Source organism: Cricetulus griseus, chromosome 6 (genome assembly GCF_003668045.3).
Source record: "Cricetulus griseus strain 17A/GY chromosome 6, alternate assembly CriGri-PICRH-1.0, whole genome shotgun sequence".
NCBI lineage: Eukaryota > Metazoa > Chordata > Mammalia > Rodentia > Cricetidae > Cricetulus > Cricetulus griseus.
The window spans coordinates 74,177,931-74,192,099 of record NC_048599.1 but is presented as its reverse complement, the minus strand read 5'-3'; the positions used below and the strand labels follow the sequence as shown (position 1 = coordinate 74,192,099).

General features: G+C 43.3%; 1 protein-coding gene across 2 annotated transcripts in view; it reads right to left on the bottom strand.

The window, feature by feature from the left end:
- Nucleotides 1-5,670: 5,670 nt before the first annotated feature.
- Nucleotides 5,671-14,169, bottom strand: part of Cat (catalase) — a 28,755-nt gene continuing 20,256 nt past the window's right edge. For both annotated transcript variants that reach the window (XM_027422362.2, XM_027422363.2), the window contains 4 exons: nucleotides 12,341-12,471; nucleotides 8,686-8,793; nucleotides 6,487-6,570; nucleotides 5,671-6,219 (listed from right to left, as the gene is read on the bottom strand). In XM_027422362.2, coding sequence (XP_027278163.1) covers nucleotides 6,154-6,219; nucleotides 6,487-6,570; nucleotides 8,686-8,793; nucleotides 12,341-12,471 — 389 coding nt within the window. In that variant the 3' untranslated portion in view covers nucleotides 5,671-6,153. The remainder of the gene's footprint in view (nucleotides 6,220-6,486; nucleotides 6,571-8,685; nucleotides 8,794-12,340; nucleotides 12,472-14,169) is intronic.

Genomic DNA, 14,169 nt, shown 5'->3' with positions numbered 1-14,169 from the left:
TTCTCTGTCCTTTTCAACATTAATTTCCTGAAACTGAGCTGAAGCTGTGAAGCACCTTGGGACAAGCACTTGGTCACCTCCTCCTGCTTCTTGAGCCCAGGGTGTTCAGCTACTATTCATGTTTGTTCTTGGTTTTGGCTTTTGGTTTTTCCAACATTTTAAATGTGGGGCCTGTGCCCTGGAGGTAAGTAGTGAGTGAAAGGCTGAAACAAAGCCCAAAACCAACTGAAAGAAGTGATTGTCCAAGAAGCTTCTTGGCATACAACTCATGGCAGAACCAGAATGGGAATTCGGGTGGGGCCTAAGGTGGACAGAACAGGCCGTGAGTACCACATGGCTAAGAAATGCTGCTCCATCAATACAAGCCAGCTCATCAGACAACCCGGAGACCCAAATAACCTCTCTATGCTTGTGAAAATTTCATTTTACAAAACCATCAAAGCAGACATGCTCTGTCAGTTCTCAGGCTGCCCATGACAAACTGTCAGAGCTGGAGGCTTAAAACAAATGCAGTGTGTCCTGACAGTGCTGGGAAGTAGAAGCCAGGGTACCTCCATAGCCACACTGAGTTGTAGGCTCTAGGAGCAGAGACACCATCATTCTTGCAGTGAGTACATGTGCACCTTGACCAGAGGCTGCAGAGATCTAAGTCCTGCTTCTTCTGCAGAGCCTGCTCCTCTTCTGCCCTTTGCTCTCTTCATTATCAGCTGGGGTGCTCACATGGATTATCAGGAGCTGCCCCCCCATCTTGCAATTCTTTTTTGTCAAATAAGGTCACAATCACAGTTTCCAGGATATGTATTGGGGGGGAGGGTTCCAGCATTCAACCCACCATACTCTTCAAAGCATGAGTCCTGTGCAAACATATAGTCCCAGAGTAGAGTTCATCCAAGGACAGATAACACAAGAGTGTTGCAGAATATTTCCTTAACTACACAAAGGTGTGTTGCATTTGTTTAACTATGTAAAGATGTGTTACATTTGTTTATGTTACAGAATATTTGTTTAACTATATAAAGATGTGTTTCATTTTCCTAATTATATAAATATGTGTTGCTGTTTTACCGTACCTGCTTAAGACACCTGATTGGTCTTTAATTAAAAAGCTTAACAGCCAATAACAAGAGAGGAGGTATAGTTAGAACTTCTAGGGAGGGAGACTAAGTAGGAGGAGGAATTCAGGCTCAAAGAAGAAAGAAAAGGAGATGAGAGAGAGACCTCAGGGACCAGACACACAGACATGGAGGAAGCAGGAAAGTAGGACATACAGGATGAAAGAAAGGTAAATAAATAAATAAATAAATAAATAAATACCCTGACACAAAATGTAGATGAATAGAAACAGGTTAAATTAAGTTAAAAGAGCTAGTGGACAAGCCTAAGCTAAGGCCAAGCATTCATAATTAATAAAAAAAATCTCCATGTCTTTATTTGGGAGCTGGTTGGTGGCCCAAAGAAAATCCCAACTATACAAGGGATCATTTAAAGCACTACTCTGAGCAAACAATGCTACAGAGAAGTAAGAAAGGGTCAACAAACTATTCTGAAATGGGAAAATAAGTACTTTCATGAATAAAGATTTGCAATCAGACTTTCCACTGAAAACTGTCACACTAATATGTGCTGCCTTAAATTCATCTAAAATTCAAAGTATAACTTTTTAAATTTGTTCATATTAATCTTTCACATCTTTCAAAACTCTGGAAGGGTTTTTCACCCTTCCTTTTGTCTCTCAGTTTAAAGTAGAATTTGGTCTTTTGCCCTTTGATCATTCCATAACTGAGAAGCCAAGAAACAGCCAAACAGCTTGTAACAAAAAGTAGTTAAAACTCATTTCCGGACCAGTGCAATAGCTCAGTGGGTAAAGTCACTTGCCACAAGCCTAAAAACCTGAGTTCAATCGATGGGTCCCACGTGGTGGAAAGAGGACTAACTCCTGAAAGCTGTCCTCTGACTTCCACATCTACGTGCACCACAGCACGCGCACACCAGTGCATGCACGAACACACATGTATGCATTCTCAACTGTACATGGATACATCCACATGCAAAAAGAAAAGTAAAAACTAAGCAAGAAAAAAATAACTGTAGCATAATGAAAGGGAAGGCAGGTATGAGGAAGGTGACAGTGAAAAGGTGGCCAGATGGATGGATGGATGGATGGATGGACAAACGGACAGACTGTTCCAGTGGTGCAGAATGGGAGGGAAGTCTACAGTACTGCTCAGTGCATTTACTCACATCCACACAGGCACATTCCCACCGTGTAGCAAATGCTCCTCACACCATGCCTTTTTTCTTAGCCAAAGAAATACCAGTGGACACAATGCAAAGGCTAGAAAAGCACTCCTACAACTGAGATTGCATTCTTGACCTTGGCATCATATGGGTCCCGCTGAGAGTAGAGACATGTGACAGGACTGCACTAGCTAAACTGTCCCCAGCTGATCCCATCCTGGATTGGATCAACTGAACTCTGGGATGACACGTGATCGTTGTTTGGAAGCACTGGACTGTAGAGTGGCCAGGATAAGGCCAAAGTCAACGGTGTATCTAGGCACCCTGCCTCTCACTCAAAGCCTCCTTAGGAATTTAACTCTGAGACTCTGAGGCACAACCTTAAGTGGAACATAATTAGACAGGAAATAAAACCTAATGAGCGAAGTGAACCTCATCAGTGTCTCTATCTTTGAAAGTCACAAGAGGTTTCCAAAGAAAAACTGAAAAAACTCAAGTGTCAGACGAAGAAAATATACTAGAGCATGTGGTTGTTAACTGTCAGCTTATTTTAGGAAATACAATATAATAAAGTATGTCTTAAACTCCCTGACTCTATATGTATAACCCACACACAAATAACGTCCTTCCCTGTTTGTGGTACATGGTATTTTTAGTTCATCCTACAGACTTGACATACAGACAATTATAGTTAAGAACCTGCTCTATGAGGACTCAGCATCGTAAACAGGTGTACTTACTTTCTGTGTCTACAGATAGACCAGTTTCTAATCTGCTCAGATAGAAGGGAAATTCAGGGTAAAGAAACTGGTGGTGGTGAAAGAGACAGAGTTCATATGTCCCAGCCAGGGACCTGACTCCTCTAAACTTCAGGCAGTTGTGGGCCACCCAAAGTAGGCACTGGGAACCAAACTCACGTCCTCTGCAAGAACTGTACATGATGTTCCTAACCTCTGAGCAAGTGGTAAGAGATGTAAGAATTTGCAAAGTCAGGACATTGACTATTTTCTTAGTGTGCCAGAGTCATTCAAAGACAAACAGCCCAGTGTCCTCTGGCCCCCAGCACTTTCATTGTTAAGGCAGACAATGCTTGTGTTATCTATAGTGGCACATTCTACATTATACAGAGAACTGAAAGAAATCAAACACCATTGTGTGGTAATTTGAATGTAATTGGCTCTCATAATTTCATAAGGAGTGGCACATTAGGAGGTGTGGCTTTGTCAGAGTGGGTATGGCCTTGTTGGAGGAGCTGTGTCACTGTGAGGGTGGGCTTTAAGGTTTCCTATGCTTAGGATAACACCCAGTGTCTCAGCTGACTTCCTGTTGCCTGCAAGATGTAGCTCTCTCAAGCTCCAGCACCATGTCAGACAGCACACTGCCATACTCCCAATCATGATGATAATGGAATGAACTTCTGGAACTGTAAGCGAGCCACCCCAATTAAATGTTTTCCTTATAAGAGTTGTCATGGTCATGGTGTCTCTTCATAACAATAAAAACCCTAAGACAGAATTTGAAACCAGGGATTGCAGTATTGCTGTGATAGGCCTGACCATGTGTTTGTTTAGAGGAATTTGGACTTCAGCACTTTGGGTTTGGAAAGCAGTGGAATGCTTTAAGCACTGCCTAATGGGCCATACTAGTAGGAACATGGGAGACAGTGGTGCTGAGTTATTTGAACAATGGGGGGCTCACTCAAGAGGTTTCAGAGGAGAATTTTAGTATGCTGCTTAGAGATCATTCTTGTGATATTTTCATAAGGAAAGGGGCTGCTTTTTATCCTTGTCCAAAAAGTCTTCCTGAGGCTAAAGTGAAGAGTTTTGGATTAATTCTGTTGCCAGAGGAAATCTCAATACAGCCTAATAAAGACTCTGCCGTGTTACTTGTGTTCATGCTTATAAGGTTTATAATGAAAAGGAACAAACTGAGCAGGGTAAATTACAAAATGCAAATCTTGAGGAGAAAAAGCACCATGAAGTGAAACGGAGCTAAATCCTGTATTCAAGGAGATAAACAGATTAAGAAATGGAACATTAGGGAGTGGTGACCTCAGGGCAAGATCCCACCCAGCTAAGTTTCCAACTTGTGGAAAGAAACTAAAGAAAAGCTTAGAGCTGGTTGTGGTGGGGCACACTTTCAATCCCAACACACCAAAGGACGGCAGAGGCTGGCAGGTCTCTGAGTTTGAGACCAGCCTGGTCTACAGAGCAAGTTTCAGGGCAGCCAGGCTTAGGCAGCGAAAGACAGAAAGCTGGTGAAGATGCAATTGAACAAGAGGGCCATGTTCCAGCCCCAGCAAGCATCAGAACTTGGCGGCTCCAGCCACTTGATTCTGATTTAGAGTTTAGGACAGAAGAAATGAGTTATGGAATTTGCCTCCAGGCCTGAAGAAAACTGAGTTAAGGCTTGTGTCAAGGGTGTCTCTGAATGGAGGCCTAGTAGAGTGGCCATTGGGTGAAGCTGTGAAGTTGAAGCCTGGATTGCCTTGGAGAACCCAAGATACTAGCTATGCCAGCATTGGAGGATTCCTGCCCAGGAGAGCTGCAAACAGGGAGTGGAACCAGCCCAAGAGAAAGTAAGGTGTTGCAGTCAACAAAGCTGAATGAAGTTGGAGATCTGAAGATGTTTTCAACGTCAGACATGAAGATGCAGATTTTAGTTTACCCAGCTGGGTTTCAGTCTTGCTTTGGTCCGGTATTTCCTCACTGTGCTCCCTTCCCTATGTCTTGGAATGATAACGCCTATCCTGTGCCATTATATGTTGGAAGTAGGTGATCTGTTTTTGATTTTGATTTTACAAAAGAAAATGTAAATTACAGTTAAGACATTGCAATAATCTCAGAAGACACTGAACTTTTAAAAATGGTTGAGATTGTTATAAACTTTGGGGACTTTCGAAATTGGACTAAGTGTATTTTGCATTATAATATTGTTATAAGCTTATGGGGGACAGGAAGTAGAATGTAGTAGTTTGAATGTAACTGGCCCCCATAATCTCATAGAAGGGGTACTATTAGGAGGTGTAGCTTTGTTGGAGTGGGTATGACCTTGTTGGAGGAAGTATGTCACTGTGGGGCTTTGAGGTGACTTCCTGTTCCATGCAAGATGTAGGACTCTCAGCTCCAGCGCCATGTCTGCCTGCATGCTGCCATGCTCCCCTTAATGATAAGAATGGACTAAACTTCTGAAACTGGAAGTGAGCCACCCCAATTACCTGTTTTCTTTAGAAGAGTTGCCATGCTCATGGTGTCTCTTCACAGCAATAAAAACCCCAAGACACATGTAAATCATTTTATTGTAAAAATGTAAGCAAGTACAAATCAACCTATGTGAAATTACTGTGTATTAGCGTAAACATAATTTCAAGTGAAAAATAAGAATCTGATCAGGAATAAACATTAAGTTTCAACAGTGCTAAAGTTATTTTTGGAAGACACGGATGCATTAAGTATGGTTTTGCTTATAAGGACCTTAGAAAAAAAATTCTGAGTGGGCCATCTTTATCTTCATGTGTGTGTGTGTGTGTGTGTGTGTGTGTAATGTATATATATCAGGCCATAAGGTAACATGAAAAAACATCAATTTCACCAAGATTTTTATCTTATCTAATCAAAGCATGTTTCTGGCTAGAAAACCTTTCTTGTCATCATTTTAAATGAATAATCTGAACAGAAGTCTATGTAGATCCATGTTCTGTTAAATGATTGCTAAGCCCTAACCTTTAATTTCCCCATCAGGAAACAGCATCAAAAGCATTGCTATTATTCACTCTGGAAGCCCGATTATCACTTTAAAGACATCAGCATGAGCTTGTGCTTCAGAAGGGAGAGCAGGTCCAGCGGTAACTACAGGTGCACCCTGTGCTCTGCTTCAGGAGAGATCTTGGTGGAGGCCAAGGTGAGCACCTGAGCCTCACAGGTTAGCTTTTTCCTTTGCAGCCAAGTGAGAGCCCGCCTGCGTATAGGTATGAATCGCGTTCTGTGTCAAAAGAAGAGAAGACCAGCCTGTTAGCTGACCCACAGGCACCAGGGGATTTCTCTCATAACAACCCAGAAATTCATTGCTGTAAACAATTTCATATTGTGTGGAACTAAAATTAAGCATATGTGCTGTGCAGGCCAGTTCTTTATAACTCTAAGAAAATGCCTAACAGCTACTGCACTGAAAAGCTAATGGCAGTGGCAACCAAACTATCTGATCCAGCCCAGCGCATGCTCCTCTGCCAATCACACCACTCTGGCTCACCTTAGGCTTCTCGGCATTATATTTGTCCAAAAGAGTCTGGATGCGGGCCCCGTAGTCAGGGTGGACGTCAGTGAAATTCTTGACCTGGAGCCAAAGGAAGACACATTTAAGCATCTCCTCACCCATCCATGGACCCCTATCCCACTATGCTTACTCAGCAGGTGAGGAAGGACATTTCAACAGGAAGTTGTGCTATATGGCACATCATTATACAAGCGATGGAGGAAGACTTGTGGGGGCAGCGAAAGTTCTTCTGTCCATGGGCTGAGCTGCCGTAGTGAAGTCACTTCACCTACTGAGCGTCAATGCCCTCCTCTCTAAAGGAGCAGGACAATTACACTTATGTGGTATCACAGAAACACAGTGGGCCTTTATCCTATGTTCCTGGCACATGGATCCTAAAGCCCTTGGAATGTACTCTCTTCAGTGTGGTACTGAAGAGGATCATAGAAAGCCTGACGAGCTTCAGGATGCAGCTAGTACCAGACACAATGAACACATGTGTATTGTATGACCCTCTGGTGGGTGATTACAGAAAGTGTTGGGAGGGTGATGCAGCAGAAAGCAGGGAAACTGCCAGCCCTTCCCATACACCTAGCTTATGTATCGATTCCATTAACCAGCGATGAGCTATCCTTTATGATGAACAGGTAATCCTAGATAAGGTGTTTTCCTGAGTTCTGTGAGCCATTCTAACCAATTACCAAACTTGACAGACGATCCTGGGAACCCTGAGACAGTTGTCAGAACTTTATTTAAAGATTTATTTATCATCTACACAGTGTTCTGCCTGCATGTATGCCTGTCTGCCAGAAGAGGGCACCAGATCTCATTATAGATGGTTGTGAACCACCATGGGATTGCTAGGAATTGAGCTCAGGACCTCTGGAAGAGCAGCCAGTGCTCTTAACCTCTGAGCCATCTCTCCGGCCCCAGTAGTCAGAACTTGTGGATGTGTCAGGTAGCTCATTGGCATCTAAAGTGGAAGGGGTCTTACAGGGCTGACCCCTAACTCTGTGGTTATGACACTAATTCCAGGGACTCCTGTCACAACTGAACTGAATTATAGGACAACTAAACACCACCAGAGAATTCAAGAGCTGCTTATTGGTGAGGGAGAAAGAATGTGAACAACCTCATAGGGTGTTGGGGGGGAAACACACTAATGACTTGTACCAGCTGCCTGTAAACAACTAACCTCATATTGGATATTTCACAAGTTCACGATCTGTATGAAGGAACAGACTTGGTACTGCCTCAGTTTAGATGCCAACCCTGGCATCTGCCGGGCAACTCCATGGAGGAATACCCAAGCAGCAGCTGAGCCCCAGAAAACAGTGAAAGGAGGCAGAGCACCAGGAACAAACAGAAAGCCTTAGCAATTCAGTGTATGTGAGAGGAGACTGCCAAGGATGCCAGCCCATTTCTGCCACTGACAGGCTACACTACCTATTTTCACCAGGAACAAGAGATAAAACCTCCTGCCTATCCCCCAGAGCAACAACCAGGCTCTTTGCTTGTTCTTGACCTAGGTTCTAGGACATTCCAAATAGTGATCCTATGATCAAAGAAGCAGCATCTAACATGAAGAAACAGAAGGGCTACTATGTTTATAATGATTGTATTCCTGCAACAAAGCAAAAATACTAGAAGCCAGAGAGAGGGCTTCCTGTAGCTCAATGAGCAGCCGGCAGACACATCCCAGCACCCTGACTCAGACTGCTATGGGGAACAGCCCAGTGCTCGCTCTAGAGAAGAGGCAAGCTTCTACTCTGTCTGATGGAGAGACACAGGCTCATGACACTGAGCCTTGACACAGGCTTCAAACCACACAACTGGCAGCAATACTTCTCATCCTCTGAAAAGCTTAAGTGAAGCTAAAGCAGAGCCACAGCTGGCCATCCATCATGCATTATTAACCCAGACGGACTGCAGCTGAATAAACAGCATACACAAGAATTCACTTTAAACTCAACTACACGCTGGGAAAAAACAGGTAAGGATGTGAGTGTTATCACACCAGACAAAACATCAAGACAAGATAATTTTAGTTTGGCTGGGAATTGCTGCCCTGTTTAAAAAAGTCATCTTAGCTCAGGTAAACTGCAAACTGCTTTTCCTTGTTAGGGTCTCCCACAAGGCTGCAATAGCTCCATGAGCCAGCAGGTGTCACCCTTCAGCTATCAAAGACAGACTCACAGCTTTCTTCTGAATGAACAGCTGAGCATCTTTCAGGTGGCCAGCAATGTTCTCACACAGGCGTTTCCTCTCCTCCTCATTTAACACCTTCGTATAGAAATTCCGCACCTGCTCAAGCAACAGCAAAATTAGAACAGTCATTTTACCACGAACAAAACTCACCCAAGAATCTACATCTGAAATACACAATTAAAAAAAAAAACACTGAAAAATTATAACTAAAACTGCCATCTGTGTTCATTTCTGTTTTTGCATTCATTTGTTGACAGTGGCTCATAACCAGTTTTCTTCTCTGTGTCTCTGTGCAGGTAGGTGTGTGTGTGTGTGTGTGTGTGTGTGTGTGTGTGTGTGTGTGTGTGTATGCAGCCAACTTTCTCAGGATTGGTTGCTCACACTCAGAGTTCACATGCTTCGGAGAGGCATGCTCAGTCCGGTGGGTGGGTAGTATCTCCATAATGGTGCTCTTTCCTGGTCTCAGCATTAGGCTGAAACCAGCTCTAACTTTCTGCAACCTACAAAACCTGTGACTTCTTTAACTGCTCGGAGACATAACACCTTCATAAGGAGAAAAAACAGTCAAGAATCCCACCAGATACATACTTCCAGTATACCCCCAGTTGCTACTGTGACTCACTTTCATTACTGGAACTTAAAGATAATGTGTTTAACTGATCTGTAATACCTTTTCAGGACATTGAATATTGTCTATCTATGGAGGAAGGAAGGGAGGGAGTTAGGCAAGGAGGGAGGGGATAAGGGAGAGAGGGAGGAAGAAAGAGTTGGGGGAGATAAAGAAGGAAGGACGGGAGAGAGAGAGGGAGGGAGGGAGGGATGGAGGAAGGGAGGAAGGGAGGAAGGGAGGAAGGGAGGAAGGAAAGAAAGGCAAGCCATCTATGTCACCATAATCTATCATCTTGAACCAAATGGGATTTTTTTAATAATTATCTATTGTGCACAAGCTTGAGCACACATGTACATGCCATGGCCCATGTGTAGATGTTAGAGGACAACTTTCTTACATATGTATTCTAGAGATCAAACTCTGATTGTGAAGCTTGGCTGCAAGCACCTTTACCAGCTGAAGACATCTCACTGCCCCAAAAGGAATTTCTGGAAGCATTTCCAGTGGTTCACTAGAGCCAGCTTGTCATGGGTGCTCACTGTCAATTTTTCAGGAATTCTGTAAACAAATTATCTACACACACACACACACACACACACACACACACACACACACACACACCTGTTGTGGAATATTATTTTAAGATGTGTTACATTTGTTTATGCTGTGGAACATTTGTTTAATGATGCAAAGATGTGTTTCATTCCTTTAATTTGCATTTGTTTAACTCTGTGAAGCTGTACTACTTTGCCTGTCTAAAACACCTGATTGGTCTAGTAAAGAGCTGAATGGCCAATGGCGAGGCAGGAGAAAGGATAGGCAGGGCTGGCAGGCAGAGAGAATAAATAGAAGGAGCAAGAGAAAAAAAAGCAAAGAGAAGGGGGCAGCCACACTTCCAGACACAGAATAAGAAGTAAAGAAAAGATATATAGAAATGGAGAAAGGTAAAAAGCCCAAAGGCAAAAGGTAGTCCGGATAAGATAAGAAAAGCTGGCAGGAAACAAGCCAAGCTAAGGCCAGGCATTTGTAAGAAATAATAAGCCTCTGTATGATTAATTTGGGCCCCCCCAAAAGAGCAAAAAAGCAAAGAATAAAAACAACCAACAAGATCACTTTTTTTTTCTGCAACTTTTCTGAGCTCTTGGTCATTAAATCCTTGCTTTGTTAGTTCTCCAAGGCTTTTCTTTTCTTTTTCCTTTTTGGATTTATTTCATTTTATGTGTATGAATGTTTTGCCTGCATGTATTGAATTTATACCACCTGTTTGCCTGGTGTCCAGGGAGGTCAGACAAGGGTGTCAACTCCCTGGAACTGGAGTTTTGGGTGTTTGTGAGCCACGTGAGGATGCTGGGAATTGAATCCTGGTCCTCTGCAAGAGCAGTAAGTGCTCTTACCCACTGAGCCATCTCTCCAGGCCCTTTCCAAAGCTTTTGATCTGTCTTTCCAATGTTCTTCATGAGTAGATAGGTCTGATATGAACAAGTCCTCTAAGCCATATGTAAAAAGCCACATGAATCACTTTTTAGGAAATAAACACGAAGCTTCTCGGGTATTTCTCACAGGACTTTCAGTATTGCATCATTATGCTTGAACCCATAATACCAGTATCATGGCTGGTTAAAAATGTGAGTCCTACACAGTGATAAAACCTCTCACTGACATAAGAAAGGTCCTAAGAAAGCTCATATAGCAAACCTTAATGTGCAAATGGCAGTCTCATTAACTAACCGGTTTCTATAGGAATTGTATGGCTTGCTTTGTTCCTATCTTGACCTCACCCAAGCAAACTCCTTGACTGGCTGAGCCTACATTGCTCAAAACACTTGATGTCACCCATATCTCTGAATGCATTTACTATAAAAGGCTTTACAAGCTATTTTAGGCTAACCTACATATGCTTTATGTCTCACAATAAAATAGCACATAACACACACACACACACTTCAAACAAAGACCCATTTATGTATTTGTAAATATTTCACTTGGAATCTACATTTTCAAACTGAGAAAATAAAATAGTTCTAGTTGATTTAAATATTAGTTTACAGAACATTCTCACAGTGGACTGTGAAGCAACTATACTCTCATTCTTTGGCTGGGTGTGATGGGAGTTGCACTGGGTACATCCTAGCCCTCACACATGCTCCCACAGCTGCCACCGGAAGAGCCCTCAGGGAAGTCACATGTGACTGGAAACAGGGTGAGAACCTGACTGCGGACAGTTAGCAGAAGGCTGATCCAAGGCCAAGGATACAAACTGATAAAAGGCTGAGCCAAGCCCATCTGACTAAAGGTGCTCAAAAAGAGAAAAGGTGAAAAGAAAAAAAGCCATGGACATGACCAAGCAGCAGAAGTTGAGAGGCAGAGGGGGAAAAGTGGGGTACCATGAAAGCAGAAATAAGCATCTGGAGAATAGCTGGGCCACATGCCCAGGAGTCCTGAGTGGAACCCCACATACTCTTGTTGCCAGTTTTGTATCTGTGTTTTGTAGTTCCAGGATTCAAACTCAAGGCCCTGCCCATGCAAGGCAAGGCAAGCGCTGTACCGCTCTACCAGCCATTGATAGTTGTCTTGGATCTCCAGGTCTAACGCATGGAAACTGGTCTTTAGATGCTTATGTCCTACTTGCCCATTTCTTAGCTGCTGAGGAGATCATTTTTCCCTACTCAACTGTATCCCTTCAATAAAGGCTAGAGGAACCGAGAATAAGTCCCCAAATCTGGAATGGAAAGAATAGTATGACACAACTCTTTGGCTCCAGACAATAAAAAGCCTGATTCACTGTTAGAGCTAAGTCTTCTCTGGCTTCAATTCAAGATGCATAAGCACCTTAAGAAGTGGACAATAAGTAAGTCAATGTGATGGCCAGCACTTGAGAGACAGAAGTAGATATCTACGAGTTCAAGGCTGGCCTGGTCTTATACCACAAGTTCTAGGCCAACAGAGCTATATAATGAGACTGATAGTGCTATATAATGAGGCACTGATAAGAAAACCAGCCAAGTGCCTAGCAGGAAGCCAAGGAAGCATTACCTGAGTGACGTTGTCTTCATTAGCACTGTTGAAGCGCTGCACATCTGTGGAGCACTGGGACCTGTGCTCCAGGGCTGAGCGCTGCTGCTCAGGTGCGCTGAAGCTGTTGGGGTAGTAGTTTGGAGCACCACCTTTAAAGACAAACAGAGACCTGCTCAGGGGAATGGCAGATATCTCCAAGTCACCAGTGTGGCAGGTGCCAGTGGTAATCAAATACACATATACTAGGCGCAGATGTATACACACTGCATGATGGGAAATGGTCCCTCTCTAGCTTCAGGCTCAGGGGACGCTGCCCTCTCTAAATGCTCATGTGGGCTGCCGCACTCTAAGTCCGAATGAAGAGATCTCAAAGGCTGTGCAAACACTCCAAAGGTTCTTGGCTTATCTGCACCAGGAAGAATCTTCAGAGATCTGACGCGGTTGCCACTGAGATCAGTCCAAAGACAGAAGATCTGACAGTTTCCTTCTGATGTAGGCTTCACCCAAACACTGACTTTGTTATGCAGAGAGACCTAATTCTGTCCCTGTTTCCTCATCTGCAGACAAAATCTGGAGCTCTGAGATGTTCATGGCTGCTCACTCAGTGGTTATTGGGGGCTGGGATTAGAACCTGCACTTCTGCCTCTGTGGTCATGTGAAGATTTGATGATGCTCTTCCTCACATGGGTTTTAGAAGTTTTCCCCTTAGCAGGCTCTAACCCTTTCCTGAACTCTACTTATATATTCCTCCCTAAAGAAACGTTTTTAAAAAGGGAGGGTGTTTTTTTTTTTTAATCTGATTTTGTAATATGTTAGCATTTATTATCTGGATTTACTGAACAAATATTGGCAGATATAATTACACAACTTTTATGACTCTGAGATAAATAATAAAGTGTTTATTTTTTCCATCTTGTCATTTTTTTCATTAATTTGTATTTACTGTGTGTGTGCTTGTACCTCAGAACATGTGTGGAGATCAGAGGACAACTTGAGGAACTCAACTTTCTCCCTCCACCATATGGGTCCCAAGAATTGAACTCAGGTCTTCAGCTTGCAGCAGGTGCCCTTAACTCTGAGTTATCTCAACGGTCCCTTGTTTTAGTATATTTACTTTCCAAACTGCACCCTCCTTTGGCTGATATCAGCGGGAGATTACCTATCAGAGCCTACACTGCCTGTACAGGAACACTGCCTAGGAATGTGAGTGGCTTACAGGAAGACGCCTACAACGGAATGCTTCATGGCTCTCTGCCAGAACCGATTACCCACTATGGATAATTAGGAGATGCTTCCTATCACAGTGAACAAGACATGAGGACGTGTGGAGTTGTGGGGGGTTGTGGGGGGGTATCAGTTATTCACTTCAGAAAATAGCCCTGGGCCACTATGTCGGTTTGAAAAGCAGAGGGTTCAACAGCCAACCATCACATTTCTTCACTAAGAACTCACCCCTTGAGAATTTTTAAATTGTATTTCCAAATACATTCTGACCTTTCCTCAACAGTGGGATTGTCTTGGAGGTATTGGCAACTGGGAACAATTAGGTTCTTTCATGAGAATTTCCAGAGCACGGCCCAACCACGCTCTAAAATCAAGCAGAGGACTTCAACATCAACCCCAAAGCAGCTTTCTCACAAGTGTGCCAATGGGATGTAAACATGAAACAATTAGCTACAAATGAAGCTCAAGATAAACACAGATGACTGTACCATGCACAGCTGCAATAACAAAAGGACCACAAAAGAAGTGGGCGGAAAACCAAAGCCTGGGAGAATGGGAAGGCAGGATACAGACCTAGGGAATATCTGTTGCTTCAGGCCCCTGCCTCTGGAGTCTTAAGAGAG